This window comes from Gallinula chloropus, assembly GCF_964237585.1.
Source record: "Gallinula chloropus genome assembly, chromosome: 4".
In the NCBI taxonomy this organism is placed as follows: Eukaryota; Metazoa; Chordata; class Aves; order Gruiformes; family Rallidae; genus Gallinula; species Gallinula chloropus.
This window is the reverse complement of record NC_140088.1, coordinates 74,165,515-74,192,376: the sequence shown is the minus strand read 5'-3', so window position 1 is coordinate 74,192,376 and position 26,862 is coordinate 74,165,515. Positions and strand designations below refer to the sequence as shown.

Genomic DNA, 26,862 nt, shown 5'->3' with positions numbered 1-26,862 from the left:
GACAGAAGTACAGCTTACTTTCTTCACCCCCTGCTTTAAAGGTACCACAACACTTCCAGATCCTGTATCTCTTCTCTTCTCATGCTAAGAAGTTAGTTTTTACAAAACTCTACAGCATTGCTATAAAATAAATACTGGGTTTTTTCCACATCAGATCAGATAAACACATTTCATTATGAAATTATTTTCACCCAGAGAAAGCATCACTTTTTTACAGGAGAAAAAAAATACAGTATTTGATCTTTTTTCTTTTTCTTTAAAGTATCAAAGAAAAAAAGTCTATGTTCATACCTATATAATCACTTTTCTGCTTGGGATTCTGCCTCCTCTGAATCTTCCTCTCAGGTACTGTTTCTGGACACACTATTCCACTAAACACAAGCTCTCCTGAAGCAAAATAAAGTTTAAGTTCACTAAGTCATAATCATTTTACAAGACTGCAGACTTGCACAACCAACAAGCATGCCAGTTAAAAATACACGTCACTGATGCTGAACTTTTCCAGATAACTTTAGAAAACCAGAACAAACCAAAAAGCTTTTCAACATCAAGCGTTTCGGCATGTAGTACAACTTGAGACCTTTTGAGAAAAAAAGATCTATTTTGGTCAAAGAACATTTCAGAAAGCCATGATATGGAGTCAATATTTAAGACAAAGTATAAATTTTAGGGACACAGAGAAATATTAATTTCAAGTGAAATAATTAATTGGGAAAGAACCAAATTAAGCAGAATTAAAAGAAAAATAATCCCTGAGGAAAAGATATATTCCATCATTTGGAGATTTTAACATTGAGACTGGATAAAATATAGCATCTGCTCTAGAGAACAATCACTGCAGAGAGGAATGCTCTGATGTATGATCCAGTATACTTCCTTAGCAGTGTTCAAGGCCAGGCTGGATGGGACTTCGAGCAACCTAGTCTAGCAGAGGGTGTCCTTGACCATGGCAGGGGCATTGGAACTAGATGACCTTTAAAGTCCCTTCCAACCCAAAACAGTCTGTGATCCTATGATTGTCTCTTCTTCTAGTATTGTATAAAAAGACACGGATCTCCTGGAGAGAGTCCAGCGAGGGGTTACAAAGATCATTAAAGGACTGAAGCATCTCCCTTATGAGGAAAGGCTGAATGAACTGGGGCTCTTCAGCCTTGTGAAAAGATGACTGAGAGGGGATCTGATTAGTGTTTATACGTATCTGAAGTGTGGAACATGGGGACATGGCCAACCTCTTCTCAGTTGTCTGTAGAGACAGGACAAGGGGCAATGGCCTCAAGTTGGAGCACAGAAAGTTCTGCACCAATATGCACAAGGATTTTTACACGGTGAGGGTGACAGAGCACTGGGACAGGCTGCCCAGGGTGCTGTGGAGGCTCCTTCTCTGGAGATATTCAGGACCCGTGTGGATGCCTACCCGTGCAATACGTCCTAGACGTCCTATACGAACCTGCTTTGGTGGGGGGTTGGACTCGATGATCTCTCGAGGTCCCTTCCAACCCCTATGATTCTGTGAATCTGTGATTCTACATGACTCTGTACAGAAACTGATGTAATAAATGCATTGATACAGAGAAGCTGTTTTGTTCTTCTCTGAACAGTTATGGCAAGGGTACTGATGTTGATACTATTTCTAGATGACATAGGAATATCAGGAGAGAAAAAGACTACACAGAAAGATGACAATAGCTGAAGACCATAAATAATCTACTTTTCTTAAAAAATTACCAAACAGTTAGTGTCTCAAAGCTTTTATGGCACAAGATCAACCCAGAGTTTTCTCTTTACTGCTTTATCAGTAGCAAGAAAATATGTATTTTGGAACTAATACCTGAAGGGCTTAATGTGTAGTTGGCACGCTCGCCTCGCCAATACTCCAGAGGTCTCACTCGAATCCTTTTTGTCCGACGAACATTAGGTGTGTTGGACGGCATTACTAAGATAAAGGATGAAATAATTCACATGAACTGTTTGAAAGGAAAATTTGGAAATGGAAAACATTAAATAACCTTTCCTGTCATTCTGTGTTAGGGGGATGAGCACTTGCCAGCTGATATTTATAACACATTGCTATCATGACAGGAAAATGGAATCAAGTTTTGCCAAAAGCCTCCCTTTTCATACATCAATATTGCACTCTCTCTTAACTAGTCACTGTGCTGACTTTATGTTAGGTTTCATTCTCTGTATCGTAGTGAATCACTGAAATCTGGATATTAGGGGCTCAAGCACAAGAAACAGGTGACATGCTACAGCTGTGAAGACAAAGCTTTCAATGAAGACTAAGAACCTAAATCTGAGGGACTGCATTAGCAACAGTGAAAATGCACTGTGTCAGTTATGGAAAAGGGAGAATAAGGGAGACTGCATAAGCAGCACTTCTCTTCCAGATTCTTATGCCCCATCTCCAAGGTCCAGAAGAGTAGCAGTTTAGCCAGAAGAAACACTGCCCATTTCCAAGAATTCTCAGGTATTTATCTTCAGGCTTACTCATTACATAGTCTCAATGTTCAATTTTTCTGAGCAGCCATGTATGAATACAGTAAGGTTCGATATTTTAGTGTTTGTAAGAAAGAATTAAAGCACCTTAAGAGTTGAGAGCAAATTAATCAAGAATATTTAAATGCTAAAAATAAAAATGGTAAAAAAAACTTGCTGAAAGTTTTTGAAGGCAGACAACTGGAGTGTTGCACATATAATAATGAAGGGAATTTTTAAAAAACAAACAAAAACCCAATAGAAAACAGACTAGTGTGGGACTACAATGGACTACACGACCATTCTTCCATCCTATCTGGACTCAGATCACCACAGAAGGCAAGTTACTTGTACCCTCAGTTACACTGTGTAAAACTAATTCACATTCTCAATGTTCTCACTGAACTGTAATCAGTGTCTTGACTCAGAAGAAAAATGGAAATGTGACAGAAAGACAATTGTTGAATACAGTAATAAAAAAGAAATACAAGTTTTTAAAAGTAACTTAAAAGCATTATGGAACACTGAAGAACTAACAAGCCTTATCTGTAAATACTTATTAACACATGAACTCATTTCTTGGTGTATTCCTGTGTTTCCTTCTGCCAAGTTTCCATCAAGTTCAAAGTACATTTGTATTTATGCACTTACATCAACATATTTTAAAATTATCTTACCTATTTTATGTCTTGCTAGGCTGTCTGACAGCAGATTTTTTATGTGACAATTCAAGTCTTCAAAACTATCTGAAAATACATTCAAAAATCACCACTTATAGGCATTGACTACTCCGAGCTTCTGTTCAATATACGCACTAGAAGCAACCAAAGGCAATACAAACAGAAGTGCCATTGTTAGCATTCCCACAAACTTTTTTCTTTAAACATATATGAAACTCAATGTAGATAAAACAGTATATAAAACTAGTTTCTAAACACCGTGAGCTTGAAAATTATATGAGAACTATACTCACAAATAAATATTCCTGGGACTCGACCCTCCAACAAACCAAACATCGGCAAATTAGAACTACACATTTAATTCTATTAATCGAAGTGCAAGGTTGTTCAGCTTTACACCACCCAAGCCTAACTTCAGAACAAATTTCTTATCAGAATACACACAAAACTAGGTCTCTGGAGAAAGCACTGCATGAAGTAGTAACATTCACCACTCACTCTAAAACACTAATGAAAGACTTCCTATCCCCAGGGAAGCTTAAAAGAAAACCTTTTAGGCCAACAGGTCACAATTCCATAAAAAGCTGTTCTGTTTGGTCTGGGGTGGCTTAAAGTGATAGTACCTAGCAATATCCCATGGTAACACACCTAACTGCTACAAACTGAGCCTAAAAATTTGTTCCAAGTATTCTGGCAGGGTAAGTTTATCCTCCTAGATTTGATGCCAAACCATGTAGTGTTTATCGTTCCAAAGCTCAAACAAGCAGCATACTCTACCATGTACTTGGGCAGAGATCCGACTACAGCAAATATAATCTGCAATTCTTATTCTGGAGAAGCAGAATACAACAGAAATTGCTGTACCATCAACTGGAGCTTAAAAGAGGCTTACACACAAAAAGGCCAACTTTAAACATTACCTGAAGACGTACCATGCTCTTCCAGAGACTCCTTTCTCAAACCACATTTATCACAACATTCTGGAGCATATCCGCTTTAAAGGACAAAAACAAAAAAAACCACCTGCATTAATACATTAAATGTCAAAATGAACATTACAGCACTATCAGGAATAGCTAATTTAAGGTTTTTTTCAGACCGTACAGGGCAGGGATTTTTTTTGCTTCTAAACATCTGTCCATACTACTTAAGACTCTAAATCGAACGACTGCTAGTTATGAATGTCAGGTCTGAAATTCATCAATTACTCCTTCAACTCTGTCATAAGGCAGGCAGAGTAGCGCTCACACCTTCTCTCCAAGTGGGTTTTGTAAAAATCCTCTAATTTTTTTTCCCCTCCCTTCCAGAAGAAAAAAAACCTCCTCTCTTCTGTAGCATTTACCTTTCAAGCAATTTTGCACAGATCATGATTATAGAGGCGCTCTAAAGAAATGTTTTGTATGCGGTAAGGAAAAGACCGTAAAATAGCTTGGAACCATGATTTGTATTCTATTGTAAAATGTCCCCCATAAAATGACAGTAATTAACATGTACGTAACTCCAACGGTGATTCTCTATCAGTCAGATCGCTTCTCTTACAGCCTTAGCATTAACACCCCCCAACCTTCCCTCCTTCCCCATCTGATGCTCTGCTTCACTGCTTCTACTGTGGCAGCGAAGTTCAGCTGTAGTACACATGAACTCCAAAATACGCATTTCAATGCTGGATTAGCAAGCCTACACTATAAATTCATGCAATTAAGTCTGCAGTAGGCTACCTGGTAATAAAAAAAAAATATTTTCAGTAGAATTACAAGATACAAATTTAGTAAATTTGGTCTGCCACTCCTGTTTGCTTTGTTATTAAATACCCATCCCGTGAAGGAGTAGATATGTGCAAATCATCATGCACAAACAAGAGTCTGTATTGTACATCTGGTTCTATACCCTACTTAACAGCAACTTTATTAGTACAGCTGTTATTAGTTCTAGTAACACCAGGATTTCTGTTAAAAAAAAAAACCACACAGCAACGTAGAAGCCTCAATGGAAAAAATCCCCAGTGGCAAGAAACTTACTGTGACCCCTTATTCATGACAGGAAAAATAACTGTACTAGCACAGTATTTAAACAGCTCAGGCATGAATCATGATCCCTTTACTACTAGGGTCTTTGCTAGTAGAACACAGAGTATAGTAGTAGTACCAAACAGCTGTTCTCACTGGGGGAGAAGTGGGATTAAATGCAAGTTTTACAGACAAGTCAGGAAATTACCTTTCAAAACTCAGAGCCTTTTTAGCTGCAAAGGAATCTCTGGAAAAGGAAAAAAAAATATTATTATTATGTTTACTATAAAGTGAATTTATTGAAAGGAACCTGCAGTCAATTCTCCATACTGGACAGAACCATGAAAAAGACATTGCTTTAAAGAATTTAAAAAGTAATGCAAAGAACAGTGATTAAAATTCATTAGACTGGTTAAAGAAACTTCTGATTGTGAATATCATTTGCAAAGCGACTTCCACAGAAACACATACAGCTGAAGAATTAAACACTCTTATTTTCTCAATTTATAAACAAAGTATGAAATCTGACAGTGAATTTGTTTTACAGAATAAGGAATTGCATGAAATTGTATGGAAGTGCATAAAAAGCTTACCGTAGTCCACGCTGTGCGTTACATTTTCTTTTTTTACTTGTTACTTCCACATCTGGTAACTTCTGGCTTTTTCTTGCCGCATCCTGTGCAGAAGAGCAGTCAAAATCCCTTTGACACTCAGGGTCTGAGCAATCACCTTCACTGGTTCTGTGAGTAATCTTTTTGGACTTCTCCCTCGAAGACTTGGCTGATGATTGTTTCTTTTCAGGATTCTTCACATTGTCCATGAGGTGCTTCTTTACAGAAACAGGATTTTCTTTACTTGCACCATCAAGTGCCTCCAAGTCGTGCGATACATTTTTAGGCTTTTCAGACTCGTCCAGCTGCCGAATCACAGATGCCCGTTGTCGTTTCTGACACGGGGGCAAAGTAAACACTTCATTCGATTTTACAGGCTCTCTTTCAAGCTCTTCTTCACCAGGGTGGGTGTCAGAAGTCTCTGGTCTTTGTAACTGAGGCTTTTTATTGTTACTTTTCTTGCCAGATTTTTTAAGCTCTTTCCTTGGACTTACTGCCGCTCTCTCAGCCACTGCATCTTTTGGAAGTTTCCGCTTAGCAGTTTGTTTCTTTTGAACTGAAGGCTGAGAAGCTTTTGAAGCTGACTGCAGACACCTGGAACATTGAAAATTTGGGGGGGGGGACACAGTCTGCTCTTGCCAATGCCCAGCTGAGGACACAGGTGAAACCTCACTTGGCATCACCTTTGTTATCCTTTGTTCTGCATCAGATATTCTGGATTGGAAACAAAACTGTGACATCACTTCTTGGGCTTCTGGTTTCTGGGTCGTGTTCTTTTTCTGATTTGCAGAGCCTTGCCTAAGTGCATTCTTTTTAGTCTTTCCTATAAATACAGAAAGCATTAATATCTTCCCATTAAACTTGAAGATATAAGTTGACATCTCAATGCATAAAAAAAACCCATGGAAAACACACAAACAAAAAAAAAGTGCCACAAAACCAGATTTTCCCCTGATGGCTGAAAGGTGGCTTTGTCTGAACTGAGTATGGAAAAATTCAAACCGGTACTTCTGGTTTATTACCAAGCAGAAAAAAGGGCAAAAGTGTTTCGCTCAACCTGCTTTACAGTTTTGAGTGCTTCCTACTACAAAACCCTTCTCAAATTATTCCTAAAAAACAATCCTCTCCAGTTCAAAGCACGTATTTTAACTTCCTCTCTACAGAGACAGGAACAAAAGCTTGTTGGTACCTACCTTCTCTGTCTGCTCTTAAGGCAACATTGCTAACTTAATTTGTAATGTCCTAGCAAGAAAGGCTGGGGGTACAGGGAGGGAGAAAGTGAAGACATTCTGTCTCTCTGCTTTATATACAATCCCACCTAATTGCACAAATGAAACATCAATTAGGGATACATTGATGTCTTATCTGCTTTATCCTTGTTTCCCAATAAACCACTACAAAAAAATCCAGCAATATGACCTGGAAGCAGTTAGAAGACCTGTTGAATAACTTACTTTTACTTTCAGACTTGGAAACCTTGCTTTTCCTGTTAGAGAGTGGATCTGATTTTGATGTTCCGTCATGTACTCCGACACCCATATCATCTATTTTCTGTTTAGTAAGTGCTTCAAACTGTACTTGTCTGTTCTTGCCTTTGATACTCTCCGTATTGTCCCTTTCAGAGGGCTGGGATTTAGAAACAGGAGTTGCATGGCCATCTTTTTTTTGGTTTTTGTTCTTAGAGGACATTGAAAACCGAGAATTAAAAGATGTGCCACGTGATTCGTCAATTAAATATTCAAATTCACTTTCTGATTCTGTATCTTGATCTTTCAGAGGTGGTGGTGATGGTGGTGATATTGAGGCTGAGCACCTAAAGAGAGGAAGGACAAAGCAGACACATCACTTTGGAGAGAAAAAAATTGACTGTCCTGGTTTCAGCTAGGATGGAGTTAATTTCTAAAAGTGGATGGAATGCTTTGGGAGTTAGGATGAGAGCAGTGCTGATAGCACACTGACGTTTCTAGTTGTTGCCAAGCAATCAAGGACTTTTTCAGTTCTTCATATTTCCCTACTAATGAGAAAGGAGGGGACGCAGCCAGGACAGGTGACCTGAACTGGCCAAAGGGGGTATTCCATGCCAGTTATGTCATGCTCAGCATGAAGGGGGACTGGGGGGAGGAGGAGCAGGTGGCTCCAGGACACGCGGTTTTTGGGACGGTCTGGTTCCAGGCTGCAGGGCCTGAGCTGTGTGGTTCAGTGAGAAACTGGATTGTGTATCACCAGTTTCATGTATTTTTTGCTCTGAAGTCCTGTTATCATTGTTATATTTTTCTATCTGCCACTCCAGTAAACTACCCCTATCCCAACCTTCAGGGTTTTGGTTTATTTTTCCCTTTCCCTTCCTTTCCCTCCCCCACCTCCCCCAACTTCCTCCCTTTTCCTTTAAAGAGCAGGCAACTGCATGGTGCTCGGCTCTCAGCTGGGGCAAAACCATGACATTGACTTTCAATTTTGCAAATCCAGTGGTGACTCTAGAACACCACGGGACATTCCTCTGAAAAGCTGAATTCCATCATTCATTGCCCTTTAGCTTCCAAAAAGAACACAAGGCCTGTTTCTCCTTGGCCTCATATTCACACCTCCTTATTACTCAGATGCTGGACAGTCAACTTCCTATCTAACCACCCAGGTTAACTCTGAAAAAGACTGCTTGATCACTGCTAACTTCATAAGGTTCTCCTGAATCCTCCAACCTACCTTTCAAAACACCTCAGGTTTAATGTGAAACACTATTCAACAGCTACACACTATTTTACTGGCAGACAAAGGCAACAGCACTGCTAAAAACTAACAGCACAAAATTTTGAAGTAACTATTCAAACCCTTTCTCAAGTGGCATTTTTCAGCAATGTCGGACTGTCCCATGTTTGTAAGTAAAAGCATGTTGCTCCAGCACTCTGGACTGGGTTACTTTACAAGGAAATCATACTCCATATTAAGCCTCAAAACAAACCTTTTTCCAGGTGTTCTTGACGATGCAGCTTCTAAGATGAACGAACAGACAACCTTCTTTTTCCATACAGAAGATGCAGCACGACATTCTGTTCCTTGCCTGAGACCAACCTCCTCATCTCTCCCAGCCTGGGGTCTTTCCAAATTTTCAACTTCCATGTGGCTATTCACTCCATTTTGGTCATCAAACTGTGATCTATGTGTGAGAAAGAGCATTAAAGTACAATGTTGTAAATCCTGAGTACACATTAAAGTGCTGATGCTCTCATTTTCTCCTGCTGATAGTGTCTGACTTCTTACGAATGAGCTTCCACTCAGTAATCTGCTGGAACATAGATCAGCAGTACAACTTCCCAGCACAGTAACCAGTGTCCAAAACAATGAGGGTCAGCTTGTCACTCTTGATCAAAGTGAGAGCTGCTAAGCAAGACAAATTCCTAATTTTAGGAGCATGTGCTCCAAAAATTGTCAGGTTTCCTAGGCCCAGAGTGCAGACTCTTCCCAATCTCACTCCATCAATGGGAGTCAATGGAATCGCGGTCAGTCCCTCTACGACCTACTCCAGAGATTCAGACCTCCAGGAAAGCAGAACTGTGACCACTGGCCACTGTTGCACCTGGGCTTCAAATTTTCTGAAGAGGAGATAATGATCTCAACTGAAGTTGTTCTACTTTGTATAAAACATTTGTATATTCAGAGCAAGAGGAGCGGTGACTGCTCATCTCTGCTTTACCATTTTTTTGTTAACTTTTACAGTCAACACTGTCAATAGGATTCACTGAAAAAGTCCAGACTACCTGAGAAGCTGATAATTTGTGGCACTTTCCTGTGAAAAAGGAGTTCAAATCTATTCTGACAGGCTTCCTGCACTTTGGTACTCCACTTTCAGGAATTAGCCATTTTCACAAGAATATTTAATAAACAATTCTTCCCTTCCTAAATCCAAATACGGAAAATTTCTATAAAGCTTGGAATTATATTTTATGGGTTCACAATCCAAACTTATAAATGATTGGAACCACTATTTCCATTTACCCTAAGGGAGGGCACGGAGGGCATTTAGGTCTACTTATGTATGTACAAGAGAACTTTTTACTTACTCCAAAAGATGAGGTGATCCATCCTCAGGGTCTGAAAACATGGAAGGACTTACGCGTAGTACTTCAGCATTTTCTAATATATTACTTCTTTCTCCTTCAGGCACAGGAGATTGTGTTTCTTTAGATTCAGCAATGCAACAATGTTTAGCATGCCTCAGGGGTGATTCATGTGACCATCCTGCCACATATATAGAACATGTTTAATTCTTCTACTCAAAACCTTACAAAATCCCAAAAAATAGTTACCCAAAACCCCCTTAATTCAACAATAGTGCTACTAACCTCTGCTGCTGACTGGTTCTACTGGTGACCAAGGCAAGGACTTTGCAGAATTACAGGCATTTTTCACAGAGTTAGTTAACACTGCCTCTGGCTATCATAGTCAATAACAAATAATGAGACAAATTAAATATTTGATAAAGCAACATTATTTTGACAGGAATATAAATTTCTACAGAACACAATATAATTTCCTTCCCTTAATTCTTACTCGTTTGAAGCACAGTTCTATTTTAATTCAACAGTTCAATTTCTTAACCATGTATGACTTTCTAAAAATAACTAAATTTCAAGCAACAGGTAAAGCAGCATGTACAGTAAAAATCAATTTGCAACTTTGAACAGACATCCTGCTAGGCCACAGGCAAGCAATTTACTGTTTTCATTAGAATTAACTAATTTAAACAATTTAATCCACCTTTATTAAGTCAGACTGCAGTTTTGCAAAAATTACTTTTGAGTTCACACAGAATCTTAACACCAGACTGAAGTAAACAAACACCATTATAAAGGATAACTGTTCTCAACACTGCCATCAGTAGAATATCCTATTTTTACAAGAACTACTAGAATTGAAATATTAGAACTAAATATATAAACTGGATTATTGTTATAATTCTCTCAACGTGTTAACAAGTCCTTCAACTTGTTCCTACTCTTCAAGTTACAGATATGCAAAGTAATTGTACAGGTAACAGTCTGCCAAGAGTTAAGAAGGTGCTTTTATGCAAGAATCATCTTTCAATTTTACTATCCATCAGACAGCTAAGGACAATGTCCATGTATCTGGCAAAATGACCGAAACCAACCCCAGTGGAGTCAAAGACAGCCATACCCACTACTTATAAGGCAGCATGCTTCAGCCCAAGAAATTTAACAAATCCTGGGCAAACAGCTGAAAAAACTTTCATTATCAATAAAAAAGTAAATAAATAAAAGAGTATTTACAATTAGAGCACAAACAACTAAGAAACAAACATTCCTAACAACTACTATAGAAGGTTAAGTGATAGCCTATATACTAACGTGTATGGAGCTTATTCATTCAAACACTCCCACACAACCCAATCCTGCAAAACTGAACTTGTAGGCCAATGCTGTGTTGTGATACGCTATACGTTACTCACCCTCTGCCTCTGTATTGAAGTCCTGTTCTTATTTTTAACAGGGGTTGCACAGGGGGTTGCATTTGGAGACCTTACTATAGGATCAGTGTCACAATCTATAAAGAAAAATCTGTGTATAAGAGATTCTTGGAACTGTCCAGGTTTCATTTATTTTAACATGTTGCTAAGACTCGTTAAGGTTGCATAGATCTAAACAAGAAAGAAATCAGCTTCTCAGGAAAAAGATTACCTTCATAAGACACTTAAGACAGAGTTTTAAGAGGCTGGGAAGGGGGTACTTCTAAGGACCGTGAGAAAGACTTCATTTTTATCCATTTTATTTTTTATTTCTCTTTATTTATCATTAAATATAAAACAAGGAATAGATTTTTTTTTTTACCCAGCAAAATAAGTAAAACACCACATAGAAGCTTACTTTCAAAACAATCATGTATGAGTTTCAGTACGTTTTGACCTGGCTGCACAGCAATCTCATTTCTAGAAAGAAGAGGGGAAAAAGAAAAAAAAATTCCATCAAAAATACTAAACATTCCCATCCCAGCAATATAAAAAGTGTAATGTTCTTAACATTTTAGATTATTATTTCCCACTAGTTCCGACTTTTATATATTTTACCTATCATTACGACACACAAGTTATCTGCAAAGAAACTTTGTCTAAATAAGGGTAAGGAGATAAAGCCCAAGGTACAGAATATGATGAGAATGAAGAAATGTCTCTACATTAAAGAAAACATAAAAGCACCTGCAACAGCTCTCAGGTAAAAGAGTTCCAGGATTAGTAAGTTTCTTGCTTGAAACAATTAAAAAACCCCAGTTCTCGAGTAATTTTGCCTGCACAGCAATCCAGTCTGACTAGACCCATAAATAAATGGTGTAGGATGCACATCTACAAGGAATGCCCCTCTGCTTCTCTTTTCACCACTTATCCACAGTTATCCCATACTTCTAAAAAAAGTTTCAGCAGCAACAATTGGCTTGAGGTATCAAGTGAAGAGCCAGGCTGCATGGATTACTATTTCAAACCTCACCAGGACAAACGAAAATGGCACATGTGATCCACTAGCCAGATCACGTTGATCAAAACCAAAGTTACAAGAGAAAAGCCCCGGGATTTTTCTCCCATAATGATTATATGACTTTAAAAACAAGTAATTTGGTAGATTCAGTAAGCTCATAAAATGCATGCCTAAAAAATGGATTCCAGTAACAAAAAGCTCACATCATATGGGAAACATCATATGATCAGTTTAGTAAAATGCATCCAACAGTACTGACATTAAGCTCTCAAACAAAAACAAATTAAACTTTCCAAACAATCATATCAAAGAATAAAATTGTAAGTGTAAATTACCCTCCTCCATGGCAGAATCTTGCTCTGTAGTCTTTTTTAAAAATATTCTGTGAAGAAATAAGAATCAATTTTTACTGGAGATGGTGACACTCAACAGAAAAACAAGTAAGCTTTTAACCTCCTGTTCCTCAAATAGTAAGATTCAAGGAATCTCAACCCATCTGAAACTAGTGGGATCTACTGCAACCTTATTCTCAGTACCCCACAGCAGCTTACAACCCCTGTAATAACTGTCAGAATTTCAGCTTTCCTCAAGAACCATCAAGCACCGTTTGCATTTGAAGTCAGCGAAAGTCACATGACAGAAATCCCAAAGATCTGAGGACTTAAAATTTTTGTGATGACTACAGAAACAAACTTTTAAGTAAGGAAAAGGAATTAACTATCCCACAGAGAAAGATAGGACATAACCTTACAACACACCTGCTGCTCTGTGAGAGCTGTGCACATGGAGATTCTCACCCCATGCTCATCACAGGCAAGGCCTCACTGACAGGCAGTATGAGAGTATCAGCTGTTCTGTGGTTAAGCTAAAGTCTTGATTTGCTCCAGTCACTTCTTCACATACTTGAACCCCGAGTATAATCAAAGTCATTCTAACAGCAGACATGATTCCAGTCATCTATTACCACAACTAAAGTAGTAATAATTCAAACATCAGTATAGGATAAGCATTACTTTCTACATCTGCAAGTGAAATAAAGCCTACTGAGGGAAAGAGTAGAAGATAAAAACAAGAAGAAAGGGCAAAGATAAATGAGCAGGATACTGTCTCAAAAACATCTCAAAAAATCCTAAACATTTAACTGAAAAACAGTGATGACCTCTTCTTCAGTGTGAGAGTGATGTGCAGTGCAAAGATTCTCTAATCTTTACAAAACAGAATTCAGAACGTTTTTCTTAAGTTTGACATACTGACATTACCTTACACTTCTTTGTGATTCCTCTTTAGATATTACCAAAAAAGTGTTGGTTTTTATTCCACTGCAAATTTTAAACATCAGCTTAAAACGCCAGAAAACAACTCTAGGTCATAGAAGAAACGAGCGACCCAAAGTCATCGCCTCAGAAACAGCGCAGAACCATCCTCTACAGCAAATCACTCAAGCTCAAAACTTCATCCCCTTGCAGCAGAGCGCAAATCGATCAACTGGCAGGCAACCCTCCATATATGAAAATGGGAAAACTACAGCCGACCCCAAAGAGCTTTTAACAGTGTATTTATTGCTGTGTTAATACCCCGCCACACATAAAGAGCTTTTAAAACTGACGCCACACTGACAGAGGTCGGGAGGAGGGAGATGCGTTCCAGAGCCCTTGTTCCTTCCCGCACCAACCCGCCAAAGGAAGATCTCGAGAGATGAGCGCCCGGCTCGGCGGCTGGCAGCCTCCTGCAAACGGGGCTACCACGGACGAGCCCTCAGAGCCTGAGTGCTTCTGCCAGCAGCCCGAGGGAGGGTAGAACTTTAACTCCAGCACCGCTCTCCCCAGAGGGAAGAGAGGACGCCCGCCGCCTCACCGCGCCGCCTGGGCGGAAGGACGGCCCACCAGCCCGCCCGCCTGCCCGTCAGGAGCGCCGCGAGGAGAAAGAAGGCAGGGCCCCGACTGTTTCGGAAGGGAATGTCCGCTGTCCCAACACACCCCTTCCCCTCCCTCCCGCCGCTTTTCCCGCTCGCTCTCACCAAGTCGCCCGCCATCCTGGGCCGCCGAAACGCAGGCAGCCCTGCCGCGGGAACCGGCCAAGCGGCGGCGGCCACCGCCACCACTCCCAGGCCGTCCTCTCCTCCCGCGCCACTTCACGTCCCTTTCAAACCTCGGGCGCCCTCCCTCTGCGCGTGCGTACCGCCAAGAGCAGGGCGCCAACCGCGCCCTCTCCCCATTGGTCAGCCGCTGCCGCGCGCCAAAGCGGGCGATCGCTTTGCCGCTCGCACCCCGCCGCCGAAAGTTATTGCGCCTGCGCAGTAGCGAGATGTCGTCCTCGCTGCCTGGGCCCGTCGCCGCTTCGGAGCCGCTTTTCTTCTCTGAGAAGAGGCGGCGGTACCCCTTCTTTCCACGTGTGGGGCAAGCCGGTTCCAAGCCTCGGCTCGCTGGAGACTACGAAGCACCTACAGGCGCCACAGGGGGTTGCCAGTTTTTCTTTAAAACGTCAGTGAAGAACCCAACTCCTGAGCAAACCCGGCTGCGTGAGAGCGTGAGGCCACAGCCCTTGCAGTGTCTGCAGAAGACACCCGGAGGACAGAGTTCTGCAGGGTGCTTTTTACCGCACACAAGCAGTGGAGTGAAAGTGTTGGCTCGTCACTGTCAGCCATTCAGTGTTCATTAGCTTTTTTGCAACATTCAGCAGTAAAATTAAACTCTGCCGGTTAAACACAGCCCATAGGCAACGTGTACACAAGTCTGCAATCTAGTGAAAATCTGAGAGCATGTACCCATGTCTGGAGGAGACGTGGAGAATTTACTCTCACCCATAAACCCCTTTAGCGCTAGGATTGGTTGGCAGCTAACTGGTCTACTATAGATCACCTTACCAGCTAATTACATACTCACGTTGCACCTTGGCACAGCTGAGCAGCAGAAAGGCCGTGGAGATGTTCAGTAAAAAAAAAAGCCATTTTAAAATTTTAAAAAAAAAAAAAAAAAAGTGCTTTACATTTAGTAGCAACCAGCATTGAAATGTAAGCTTTGTCATCCCTGTTCCAACTACTAAGGGGAGGGTCAGAAATGAAGTTAAACATCACAGTTCTAGGAAATTGGTGGAAATTTTACTCCTTGTTTCGTCACAACCAACATTTCATTCTTGAACTACCAATTCCCTTCACTGTAAAGGCTTTGGTATATTAGCTCTTCACCAATTAAAGTCTCCTCCCTACATGCACATTATGAAGTTGATTCATCCTTGCTAGTTATAAACAACATAGGTAGATTTATTTCCAATATTACTTTTAGTGTCCTGTACTCTCCCTAGCCACTACCTAAATAAAGTTCAACTCTGATAGTCTCAAAATTAATCCACACTCCCCAAGCAAAAGTTTAATTAGTATTTCAGAAGCCACCAAGAGCAGTCCTCTCCCCGGCAGTATCTGGTAAAAAGCCCAGTGCTGCAAGCCATAAAAAGGATTTTCCACCATGACTTCCAGGTGAGACCCACCGCAGTGATGATGCACCAGCATGCTCATCACTTCATTATCTTTCCTTGAGCAAACCCAAGGAGCACACTCTAAAGGAAGAGATCCTTCTAATCATTCAGTCTAGTTCCTCTCATGATTATATCTCAAGCAAAGAGTTGGTGGCGTGTGCTGACCTAAAAGCAAATACGGAGACTTCCTCTTTGAAGTGCAGCTTCCCCCCCCACCCCAAGGCAAGTTCTCTGGCTGAGGCTGATACAGAGCAGACTGAGGACAACAGGAGCAGGGAGGGGGTGTCTGTGCAAAAAAAGAGCACAGCAACAGACGATTTCCAGCTATCCCACTGAGATATCCAAAGGATGCTGAGAGGCATTAGGGAACAGCCTGAGGAAACTCCTCAGCCAGCCCCTCGGCGAATCTTCCATGAGAGACAGAGGATCACTGGTCTGCCTTTGTACTTCCAAGGTTACCTGTCTGTCCGGCAGTCAAGATGCCAGGTAAGGCATGTAGTCCTGGGAGGTGGATGTGCTGCAGTATTTCTTCAAAAACATATTGCCAGGAGCTGTAGATCTGGGGGGGCGGGGAACGTTTCTCAGCACAGACACAAACAGTTGCACTGAAATAATACTATCTAGTTATTCCTGTTTGTTTTACTTGGGGGTGGGGAGGAAGTAAAATAAGGTAACCATCAATATCTCTGGGATCCCATTCTAATTTACTGTTACCTACTGAAACATGGATTGAGCTTGACTGATTTTGTAGCTACCGCTATGGCAAAAAGCTAATACAGCATTTTGAATACCAAGAGCAAGGTTTGACATGGTTATAATGCTCTGACACATCTACTTACTGAAGAACAGTATCCATCCTAAAGTCTTCAGTGACATGCCACTTGGATTATAAGTGAGATTCTCTACATCTTCTTGTTAGTAAGGGCTGATGATGTAAGATCTGTGGGCTAACTGGGAAAATAGATAATAAGATGCAAATCTGTAAATGCCTATATGCTATATTCAGAGCATGTCCCTAATTAAGCCAATTGCCCTTTTTTTAGTGCTTAATAATGACAGTCCCTGCACTCAAGGTTACGAAGTAGTTTTTACCCTACTTACACTCCCACCCCTGTAGATGCAGAAATAGAGTAGGGAAAATGAGAGTCATGTAGCGATAAAGGTAGATATAATCAAAAGACCAAAATAGTGTGGTGGTTCAAACACAGGAACAAACAGGTACCACAGAAAACAGGAACTCCAAGAAACAAAAACTAGACTAATAATCTTATTACTAATTCTTCTAGTAAGCACTAGAAGGTATTCAACACATTGCTTTGTTGTACTGAGCAGGAGAACAGCTGCAGATTTAATAAAGGTCCCTGTTATATTCCTTTAATTACATCCTGTTAAGAAAACCCCATTTTTTCCCCTGCTGAAGAATTGCCTCCTTTTGAAACTACCATATTGGAATAACAAAACTTACAGGGCAGAGCATTAACATGCAACCAAGTGGAAGAGACTTTTGTGGGACTGATGAGGTGTGTTACACTTTTGGAAAGACCAGGTGCCCAAAAGAAAAGTATATTTGTGGCTGTGAAACACTAACAAGTGCTCCTGGGCCACTACTATTACTGCGTTTTCATAGGGCAGAAATGGTTTTCATAGGTTCAACAATTTCTGGAGATATCCAGCCTCATACTGCAGCAAGGACTCTCAGCCTTCATTAACCTGACAGGGACAGACCGTTCAATGAGGACATTTACATTAACACTGCAGTGCTCAGAGGTTGAGGTCTGGAGGCTGAGTGTTATTTGACATAAACCACCAGAAAGCCTAGTTAGGAGCTAGATGGGTAAAAAAGCAAGCATCAGCTTCAGGATACTCACCCTAATTTGTGACTCATTTATTTTGTGACGGAGTTTTAACCCCCACCTCAAAAAACCAACGAAAAAACTCCAAGCCCAAACACCACACACAAAACAGGTATGTAAACTGAAAGCTAGGACAGAGTTTTTGTTTAACAGAAGTTGCCTTCCCAGTTCAGTGTCCCATAACAGCACTAGCTCTCAGGGTATCAGGCACATGAAAGCAGAAAACCCTTTCCCATCACTCTGGCATGACTGCCTTAGGAACAGTTAAAGAGTCAGCCAATCGTATTCACCTTGGCATGGTGTTGATTTATGAATGTTACTACACAAAGTATCTGAAATACCACTTCAAATGCAAGAAGCCCAGTTAATAATAGGTCAGACTACCATCAAGCTCCCTCATCTTCTCCCTGTAGCAAGTAAATTGGCAGGGTCAAAATTCAATGCAAATAGACACTTCAAGAGAATGGTTATCAGAAGTCTGAAGTTTTGACTCACCTCACACTTGCATGCATTTTAGGGATAGCAAAATATTAAAATGGCATTTAAAATATATTTTAACCATTATGTTGCCCATTTAAATTGTTGGACAAATTGTTGACAAATGTTTAAAACATTTAAATTCGGCAAAATAAACTTTTCTAGCTCCATTCTGAATTATGATACTAGAAGGCGAAGCCTAGAGCCTATGCATCTTTTTGCCTATAAAGAATTATTATTTACTGAACTTTTATTAAAAAAATCAGCTGCCTGAAAAATACATACTTGCTCATTAACAATCTTTAAAACACTGCGGACATATGACAAAGACACTTTTATCTTAGCAGTTCTTTCACTTTCATTATTTTGTGGGAATTGAAAGGATCGCCTTCACAAACTGACACTTCCTCCTTCCCAACAGAAATTTCGCGTGTATTGGACAGAGCTCAGAGGAACTATGCTCTTCTTTTATGATGATAAGAAGGCCCCAATGGTGAGTAATGTGCTATCTTTGTAACTACCCATCTGATTAAGTGCATCTGTTATTTCCCTCAAGTAATCCGGAGACCTGTTGCCACCCTTTCCTCTCTCATCTGCATAGTCCAGAAATACAGTACTGAACATTGTAACAGAAAGGGTGAGATTAAAAAAAGTCAGAGTGAAACCAACTATAGCATATTATTTTTCCTCATTAAAACAAAGGAGGAGTATTTTTTTTGGCGCCTGAGGTACAAACATCTACACATTGCTCTATAACTTGGACTGAATGCTTTTTCCTCAGCTGTCCACAAGTGCAGAATTATTCTGGTGTATAACATAACTTCCCTTTACACAGCTGAGGAGAAAGCTCTTGATATATGGTGTACTCTGACTGAGGGTTTAGTTCAAGTCACAAAGCAAAGGGAGGTTTCATGCACTTAATCTTGTTGAGATTATGAAGATTAGGATGGAAAAAATCCAGAAGGTACACTGTTGGTGAGAACAGCTTCTGGAAGCAGGGGGACAGTTTTGGCAGATCTGTCAGTTAATCCAAGCTCTAGCTAACAATAACGTTTCAATTTATTTTCTTCTAAACATATTCCTTTGGAGAGCAAATAGATTTTTTTTGTGAAAATTACAGTTTGTGCTTTTTATCTTTCCCCTCCTCCTTAGTACTCTCAGAAATCAGATATATCAGCTTTGACCTCAGCAACCGATGTTTACCCAGATGAAAACGGCTCTGCACGGTTCGTCCTGATGCTGTCAAACGGCGAACTACAACTGAAGGTAAGAGGAGGAAAGTTGTAATTTGTAAGTGTCACGATCCACAACCTGGACAAGACTTAGTTGCACTCCAGCCGAACCTCAGATCGCTCTGGGTGGCTGAGGGCAGCTGGGTTTAACCATTGAGTGACGTCCAGTTATCAGGTGTTTTATCGTGACAGTTCTTCGCAGTTCTCGGAGAACAGAATTAAGACTCCAAACGGAATCAAGGTTGAAGTTACATTATTTGGCCCACAACAAACATGCAGGGGAGGGGGGGAAGAAAGAGGAAAGGGTGGAAAAGAGAGAGAGAGGGAGAGAGAGAGGGGGAGAGAGGGTGGGGGAGGGTTACATCTACCACCATGAGGCTACGGCATTCCGACCGATGACAGAGTATTCTCCAGTGTCTCCGGGTCCAGTGGAGGGGGAGAGTGTGCCCTCCTTTGTCCCTCAACGTCTTCATTCTCCGTTGCTTCCCTGGTCCTTTTCCGTGGCAGAATGCTCCCTTTTTGTGGCCATCCTTTGTATCGCCAATGCTTCAGGGTGGATGACAGAATGTCCCATGTGTGAATGGCTTTCCTGATGTTTCTCCTAATAGTTGAATGCTCTTCCTGATGTGCGAATGGCTCCTGATGTCTCTCCTGATACCTTTTGTGTGGCTCGTTGAATAGGTCCTTGGAGGTTCGGTTAGGCAGAGGAAAAAAGAGGGGGCCCGGTTCTGTTGGTGATTGTTAAGGAATATTTCCAGTACCTTACAGTAAGCTACACGGTACTTTACTCCATCTCCCACAGATACCCAGAGCTCTGGTTTGGTGTGGGAGTAGAACTGCCTCTTCGTGATGTCCGTGTGTACAGCCTGCAAGCAGGCAGCACCAAAAGGCAGCCGGAGAGGGAGGCAGGGTGAAAGAACCCAACACCAGGGAAGTCCCATCACAGCATTAGCAGTTTTTCTTTAGTACCAGGGGATGTGGAACTGTAATTGTGTGTTTCCCAATCACCAGTCGGAAAACAGTTAACTCAGTTACAAACTTATTTTTATTAATTGAGCAGGCGGCAAATAAGCTTGGGCAGCGCTGGGCGGCCGGAGAGTCTCAGCTCTACCAATGGCGCGCACGGTCCCTGTCCGAATTTAGGTTTTTATAGTCATTTAGTTCCGGGTCCCGATTGTTTCACTGAGGCTTCTTCTGTACATGCGCCAGTTGTTGTTAGGGGGTCGTCTTCTACCTCCTGGTAGTCGATGGGAAGAAGTTGCTCCTCTTCCTCACTTGTCCCTTAGTTGACCCCTCTCCCATATTTGGTCATCTTTAACAGTAAGCTCATTCATTGGCTACTTGATTTCTATGGTTTCCACTTCTAAGTTACCTATAACTCAATTCTATGCTTCGTTAGCAATTTACAATATACGTTACACAATCATTCTTATAAAATCAGAATGTTACAACCTGTTTCAAGGTACATGCGGTTTACTGAACAAAGGCTCATCTATCACCATCCCCCCTTTTTTCTTTTTATCACCATTTTGTTCAGTAAACCGTTGTAATTCTCGGTGGCTTAGTGTAAGTGTTTCAACTTTTCATCATTGTTTAGAGGCCCATATTTAACTCATACTAACATAAGATGTGTTGCTTCTATTAATTTATTAAAAATGTAAAGGCCAAATGTTAATTAAAATTACCGGTCCAGCTATTATAGACAACAAGGTAGTCAACCGGGGGAATAGTTAAACCACGATTCATACCAGCATTGTTGAGATTCTCTTTCTCCCCGTCTCTTTTCCAATCTTTCTCTAAGTTTGGCCATGGTATCTCTAACACCGCCAGTATGATCTGCATAAATACAACACACTTCTCCCAAGGCTACGCAAAGTCCCCAGAGACATACAACAGTCAAAATAGTCAGCCAAGATGGGTGGCAGTGTCTCAGTTCCCTACAAGGTTTTACTTGGTCCCATTTATTGCCCTCTGGCCCCCCTTTTTCTTTTCCTGGGTAGGTGTGTTCTTGAGACAGTGTTCAGCCGGGGTTAGCATTGGGGCAGCTCCTCCGAGGCTTGCGCATTACTCTGGTCTCGGGGTTCCATCCTCCACAGTTTTTACACCTCTGCCTCGCCCGTCGGCTCGGCTGCTTCGAGTCACAGGGTGTTCCATCTTCTCGGCAGCAGGGATATTCTTCAGGAGGCTCTGAGATTTTTCTCTTAGCGCACCTTTGTTTCAATTTCTCCCCGTTACTCATTTTACTTCTGGGGAGCTGCACCATACTCTACTTAGGTCTCTCCGGCAACACACCTGGACAATAGTTATTAAAAGAGGAACTGGCTCGTTTGGGTGGAAACAATAATATTCTGGTGACCTATATATCTTCCACCATTGTGGTGACCATTTTTCAATTTCCCCTTAAGCCGTTTTATACCCAAATATTTCTTGTGTCTGTTTCAATTTTTGTGTGTAATTATTTCCATAAATTCCCCTAGGAGGGTTTCCTTCCTAACAGGGAGACCACCACCGTCCTTGGCAGATTTTACAAATAAAACACACAAAAGGATAACAATTACAATATTTGACTCCACACTTAACTGTAAAGTTTTTACACACTTATAGTTACAAGTTTCTGCTTTGTCACTTATCTGTATAAGAACATCGGTGTTTAAGATCTCTTTAGGGTCATTATGAGACTTCCAGGGTAATTGGTAACCTTCCAGGGTGGTTCCTGGGGCGTTCAGTCCTAATGGCTGTAGCTGTTGTAAATAAGACAAGAAAAGGTCCCTCTCATTGAGGTGTTAAAGAAGTTTCTTTCCAAGGCTTTATTAGGACTTTGTCACCGGGTTGTATCTTGTGAATTGCCATATCCAAGGGCTGGGGGCGTTGTGCCAATATTCCTTTTCTTATTAACTCCTTTCTTCTTGCCATTAGCTGTGTTATATAAGTTTCTACTAGGGAATCCTCCAATCGCGGATGATTCCCCAGGTTATTCATGTCATACGGCATTCCATATAACATTTCAAAGGGAGAAACACCCACATCAGTTCTCGGCTGTGTTTAGATATTTAATAGAGCCAATGGTAAACGCCTAATCCAAAGCATCCCTGTTTCCAATTTTAACTTTGTTAATTGTTTCTTAATTTCTCCATTCACTCTTTCAACTCTGCCAGAACTCTGTGGGTGCCGTGGTGTTGCCACTCAATTCCAAATCTACAGTTTCAACAATCCCATATTGGGGAGCAATTTTTTAAAAATACTAAATAATAAATAAATAAATAATAATAAATAAATAATCAGAATGTTACAACCTGTTTCAAGGTACATGTGGTTTACTGAACAAAGGCTCATCTATCACAGAACGAGCAAAGAATTGAACAAGAAACTGCACAAGAGAAACCAGGAAGTACCACACAGGTACTGACAGGCCCACCTCACCTGTAAAACCAAGAAGGGGATAAAGTACCTGACAACCCCACCGTTCAGAAGCCATACAGACTGTAGTTCTCAGGGCCTAGCTAAAAGGTTTAATACTTGAGACTCACCAACCTCTTTGGCATGGCCTTCTCCCTGGATCCACATACCCTTATCCTTCCACTCCCAACAGAGCATACAATTTTTTTACCTTCCTGCCTCTGTTCTTTCCCACTAATTGATCATGGAGTACTGGGGAAGTACCGGCTTGCAGGGTGTGATATAGCTTGGCAGGGAGCTCTTTTCCCAGCATGGGACTTGAAAAGGGTGAGAGTTGTTTGAGGCTTCCATATGAAATACCATACTTTTTTTTTGTTGCTGTAGTTGTTCTTACACCATTATTTTCTGTTCTCTTAGGTTGATGACTTTGAATGTGGGAAGGAATGGAAGGGTTTTATTCTCACCGTAACAATGGTATGGAAGAGTTTTATATCTCACTTCATGTCAAAAGTGCCTAACGGGGCTGTGGCTTCATGCATCCTTTCCACAGCCACAAAGTCTGGCTTCCAAGGTGCTTGCACACACTAAACTGTTGCTTTTGTAGTTTGGGTTTTTTTTTCCCTGAAGAGATAAAGATTCAGGCTGATGTAATCCCAGCTCACCAGCAATACACACTCTGACATGTTACCTAGTCAGACATAGTTCCAAATCCACTGCTGCCCAAGAAAGAAAAGACTTCTAGCATATCCCCTGCAGGTGGGAAAAAGGGAGCCTGCTCTGAGACAGGCAGCTCCCTGTGTCTGTAGCATGGGATCAAGACACAACTGAAGAAGTGGCCAAACTGCACATGTGAGAGAACCCCTCAGCCTTGCATCTCATTCTGCTATTCTTTTAGCTACACGCAGTTTGAAAATAGCAAGACCAGTGGGAAAGTAAGTGACATTTGCTCACAAATGGCTACACTGGCCTAAATGGATCACTTGAAAAGCTGAGGATGGCTGAAACAGGTCAAATTACATTTTCACAGCCTTTTGCAATATAGCTGCAGAGTATCATTGTGGGTTCTTACATCATTCCCACTTTTGTCCATGCACGTTTATTCTAAATCAGGACACAGATACCCTTATTTCACTGTTCTACCAAAAACACATGTAGGATTTTATTCAAAACAGAGGCAAATCCAAAACTTTCAGATTATCAACACAGTTTAAACCAAGCAGGCAAGAAAGGTTCTGCGTGGTGGCTGTCCTCAGATGTTCGCTGCAATGCTCACACAGAAACAACTGCTCACAGTGGTTGTCCACTCTTTCATTTTCTTTTCAAATATGCTGTTCATTTTCAGCTGTCAGTTCCAGCAGATGAGTCATTGCTACCTGGGCAACTTACAAGAATGCATGAAGTGCTAGAGAAGGAAAAGAAAAGAAGGATTGTGCTTAACTGTTCCAGTGCATCTTTGAACAGAGAAAGCCCTCCCAGCAGTACACAGACTGCTATGCCAGCGTAAGCTCTCATTGAACTGTGCAAACCCCAACCTGACTAAAGAGTCTACCCTTCTTCTTTCAAAGCATTATTTCCATGCAGAGGTTCAAAATTCAGCTGTTGTACACGGGTTGTATGTCAATGAACAAAACCTACCTTAAGGCCCTTCTAGAGACTTCTGAAGGGAAAGACTGCTCCTGCAGCTTTCCTACAATGCCTTTTGTTTGGAAAACACTGAGTGCAGTATATTGCTATGCCTAAAAAACTCTTCAGAAAGCCACCTGTTAGACTGATTGATCTGCCTTTCTGCAAAAATACTTATTACCATTGAGAAAATCAAGGTAACTCCAGGCTGCTTTTCTCACATTCTTTCCAAGGGTCCAGAAAGAAGGTGGCCAAAGCACTGCTGTCCCCAATTTACTAATCAGCAAGAGTTCTTCAGACATCATGCCTCTTGGCAGCCATGGCTAGTTACCCTGGATGAGGCTGAGCATTGTGAAGAGGTGTTAGCCCAGAAGACCCTGTCTCTTCACGCAGCTTAGACTGGTGTAGCTTTGCTAGAGGAACTGGCATCGATGCTGTTTCTCTCCTCCCTTCTGTGCAGGTGCTTCTATGCAGTATCTCGACAAGAAGCCACAGAGATGTTAGAGAAGAACCCTTCATGTGGGAATTTGATCCTGCGTCCTGGTAGTGACAGCAAGAACTACGCAATCACTGTCCGGCACAAGCTGGAGTAGGTTGACTGCACAATGTATCATCCCATTCTTAACTGGTACACACAGTATTGAAAGCTGAGATTTTAATTGCTGGAGTGGACATGTTGCTTTGAGGTTGTTTGGAGCAAGGCAAATGAGGCAGCTGGGGCAGGCCTCCAAAGCCAGTTAGATTAAACAAGCCACAAAGGTCAGCCAGCAAAGGCCTGTTTCCTTGGATAAATGAGCGTCCCCTGTTTATCATGAAGTGTAAATCAGTTTAAGAAATCATCATGCAGAATGAAAATGAAACGAGCCTTTGTAAAAATGAAAGAACTTAATATATTCAAACAGTAACTATATTCATTAATATATTCAAACAGTAATTTAGACTAAAAAACACACCCCTCCCATTTCAACTGAATTGCTGTCTTTACCTTGTGCCCAGCTTCAGAACGAGAGGCATCCAAATCAGCAGGAATGATATTTGCAATTCCTGGTGTTTCTGAAACAGGAAAAAAATCAAACCCTGCCACACACCTTCAGTAAGCTCTGGGGGATACTACAAAGCACAACCATTGCCCATGCCAAGGAGTTGAATCGTGAAAATGATACATCAAAAAGTATTTAATTTCAGACAGCGTATCAAAATGAACTTCCATTTTCTTTCAGTGCCCCTTGCTTAAAGCACTACAAAGTGATGTCCAACGGAACAAGTTACATTATCCAACTGGAAAGACAGGTAAGTGAGCAATTCCCTTCCTGAAGATCCTTAAGCAAGTGTAAGAAGTATCACTTTACAGCAAATCAGGAAAGCCCTAGTAACTAACTATATTCCTAACTATAATTTGTGAGTCAGAATTAAGTATATGGACAGTTCACTCCTCTTGTTAGTCCAACTAACTTAATCTCAAAGTCCAAGTTAACTTTTAAGACTGAAAAAGTATGAAAAACCACCATATCAGTACCTTCTAACAAAAATGAAGTCAAGCAACTCACAGAACACCCAAGATTGCTTAATAATTTCTTTTCCAACTCAGGCTTCAGTACGAAGACTGATAACTGAGTTCTCATTGCAGCTAGAGGAAGTTAAAAGATGTGGTCTGTGTAACTTTGAGAAATAAAACCAGCTTAGTTGAAGTGCAAGCAGGGCTGCATGGACCCTGTTACTTGGTTTAAAGGTTTTCTACTTTTCTTTCTCATGGCCTGAGAAACATTCTATTGGTTTGAAAAAGCATCTGCTGTTACCCCAGCTGCTGAAAGAGCACCAGTGGTCACTGAAGAGCACAACGGTGCAGAAAGTGACCTCTCTTTTGGTTGGTTAACTCATTTAATAGAAGGGAAGGAGTTATGTGTTCAAGGGTCAATACATTACCACAGACTACAGAGGGCTGGCCTAGACCTCACTGCATCCAAATGCTGGATGCAAATCTGGGGTTAGTTGTTTGAGAACCAAGAACAGAAGGTGAGGAACAGTTCTATGGAGCCCAGCCCTCAGGCGTGTTTTTGAAGATGCATTCTCAACACACAGCATGTTTTATTTGGAGGGGGCTTTTTCCTTTTGTTTTGGTGAAACAGGTGACACTCCCAAGCCTTCAGGATGTTGTCAGTTACTTTGTGACTGAAACCCAAGGGAACCTGAAGCCATTTGTCCTACAGACACACACTGCGAAGGATCCAGTGCTCTGAAAGCAAGCTGGCTGCCGAAGGCACACACAGCAACAGCCCTGCTGAGAGGCAGGAGCAGCAGCGCAGGAACCCAGCGCTACTGAAGATACACAAAAGGTATTCCCCAAGCTACTGTCTCCATTTCTAGGGCAACTCTACTGGCTCTAAACCAAGAATGCAATGCAGCTTCTCCCAGAGAAACCTGAGATTTGGGGAGGGAGAATAACCCAAATTCCCGTAGAAGATTAAATGGGGAAAAAGGAAAGACAAGAGCGGGAATGAGAGAACGCATTGCCCCTGCAAAATGTGATGGAAAAAATCTGTATTGGAACGAGGCACCTAA

General features: G+C 41.2%; 2 protein-coding genes and 1 long non-coding RNA gene across 3 annotated transcripts in view; 1 reads left to right on the top strand and 2 right to left on the bottom strand.

Annotated features, from left to right (window-relative positions):
- Positions 1-14,375, bottom strand: part of CENPC (centromere protein C) — a gene marked incomplete at its 3' end in the record, with an annotated part of 28,053 nt that extends 13,678 nt beyond the window's left edge. Inside the window, exons 1-12 of the mRNA XM_084263263.1 lie at positions 14,269-14,375; positions 12,587-12,633; positions 11,649-11,710; positions 11,234-11,328; positions 10,110-10,200; positions 9,828-10,005; positions 8,729-8,923; positions 7,227-7,585; positions 5,891-6,595; positions 3,153-3,221; positions 1,829-1,933; positions 292-387 (exon numbers count right to left, since the gene is read on the bottom strand). Coding sequence (XP_084119389.1) covers positions 292-387; positions 1,829-1,933; positions 3,153-3,221; positions 5,891-6,595; positions 7,227-7,585; positions 8,729-8,923; positions 9,828-10,005; positions 10,110-10,200; positions 11,234-11,328; positions 11,649-11,710; positions 12,587-12,633; positions 14,269-14,283 — 2,017 coding nt within the window. The 5' untranslated portion in view covers positions 14,284-14,375. The remainder of the gene's footprint in view (positions 1-291; positions 388-1,828; positions 1,934-3,152; positions 3,222-5,890; positions 6,596-7,226; positions 7,586-8,728; positions 8,924-9,827; positions 10,006-10,109; positions 10,201-11,233; positions 11,329-11,648; positions 11,711-12,586; positions 12,634-14,268) is intronic.
- On the bottom strand, positions 4,106-5,822 carry LOC311191470. The gene is made up of 3 exons (XR_014617278.1): positions 5,755-5,822; positions 5,370-5,408; positions 4,106-4,149 (listed from the first exon to the last, which is right to left on the bottom strand). It is a non-coding gene; the product is annotated as an uncharacterized lncRNA (long non-coding RNA).
- A 1,695-nt stretch (positions 14,376-16,070) lies between the features above and the next one.
- STAP1 (signal transducing adaptor family member 1) lies at positions 16,071-26,540 on the top strand (the record flags this gene model as incomplete). The annotated part of the gene is made up of 8 exons (XM_084263262.1): positions 16,071-16,208; positions 18,474-18,545; positions 19,205-19,318; positions 23,098-23,154; positions 24,023-24,180; positions 24,764-24,892; positions 25,524-25,593; positions 26,430-26,540. 8 exons carry the CDS (start codon positions 16,071-16,073, stop codon positions 26,538-26,540), a joined length of 849 nt encoding a protein of 282 aa, XP_084119388.1.
- Between the last annotated feature and the right edge of the window lie 322 nt (positions 26,541-26,862).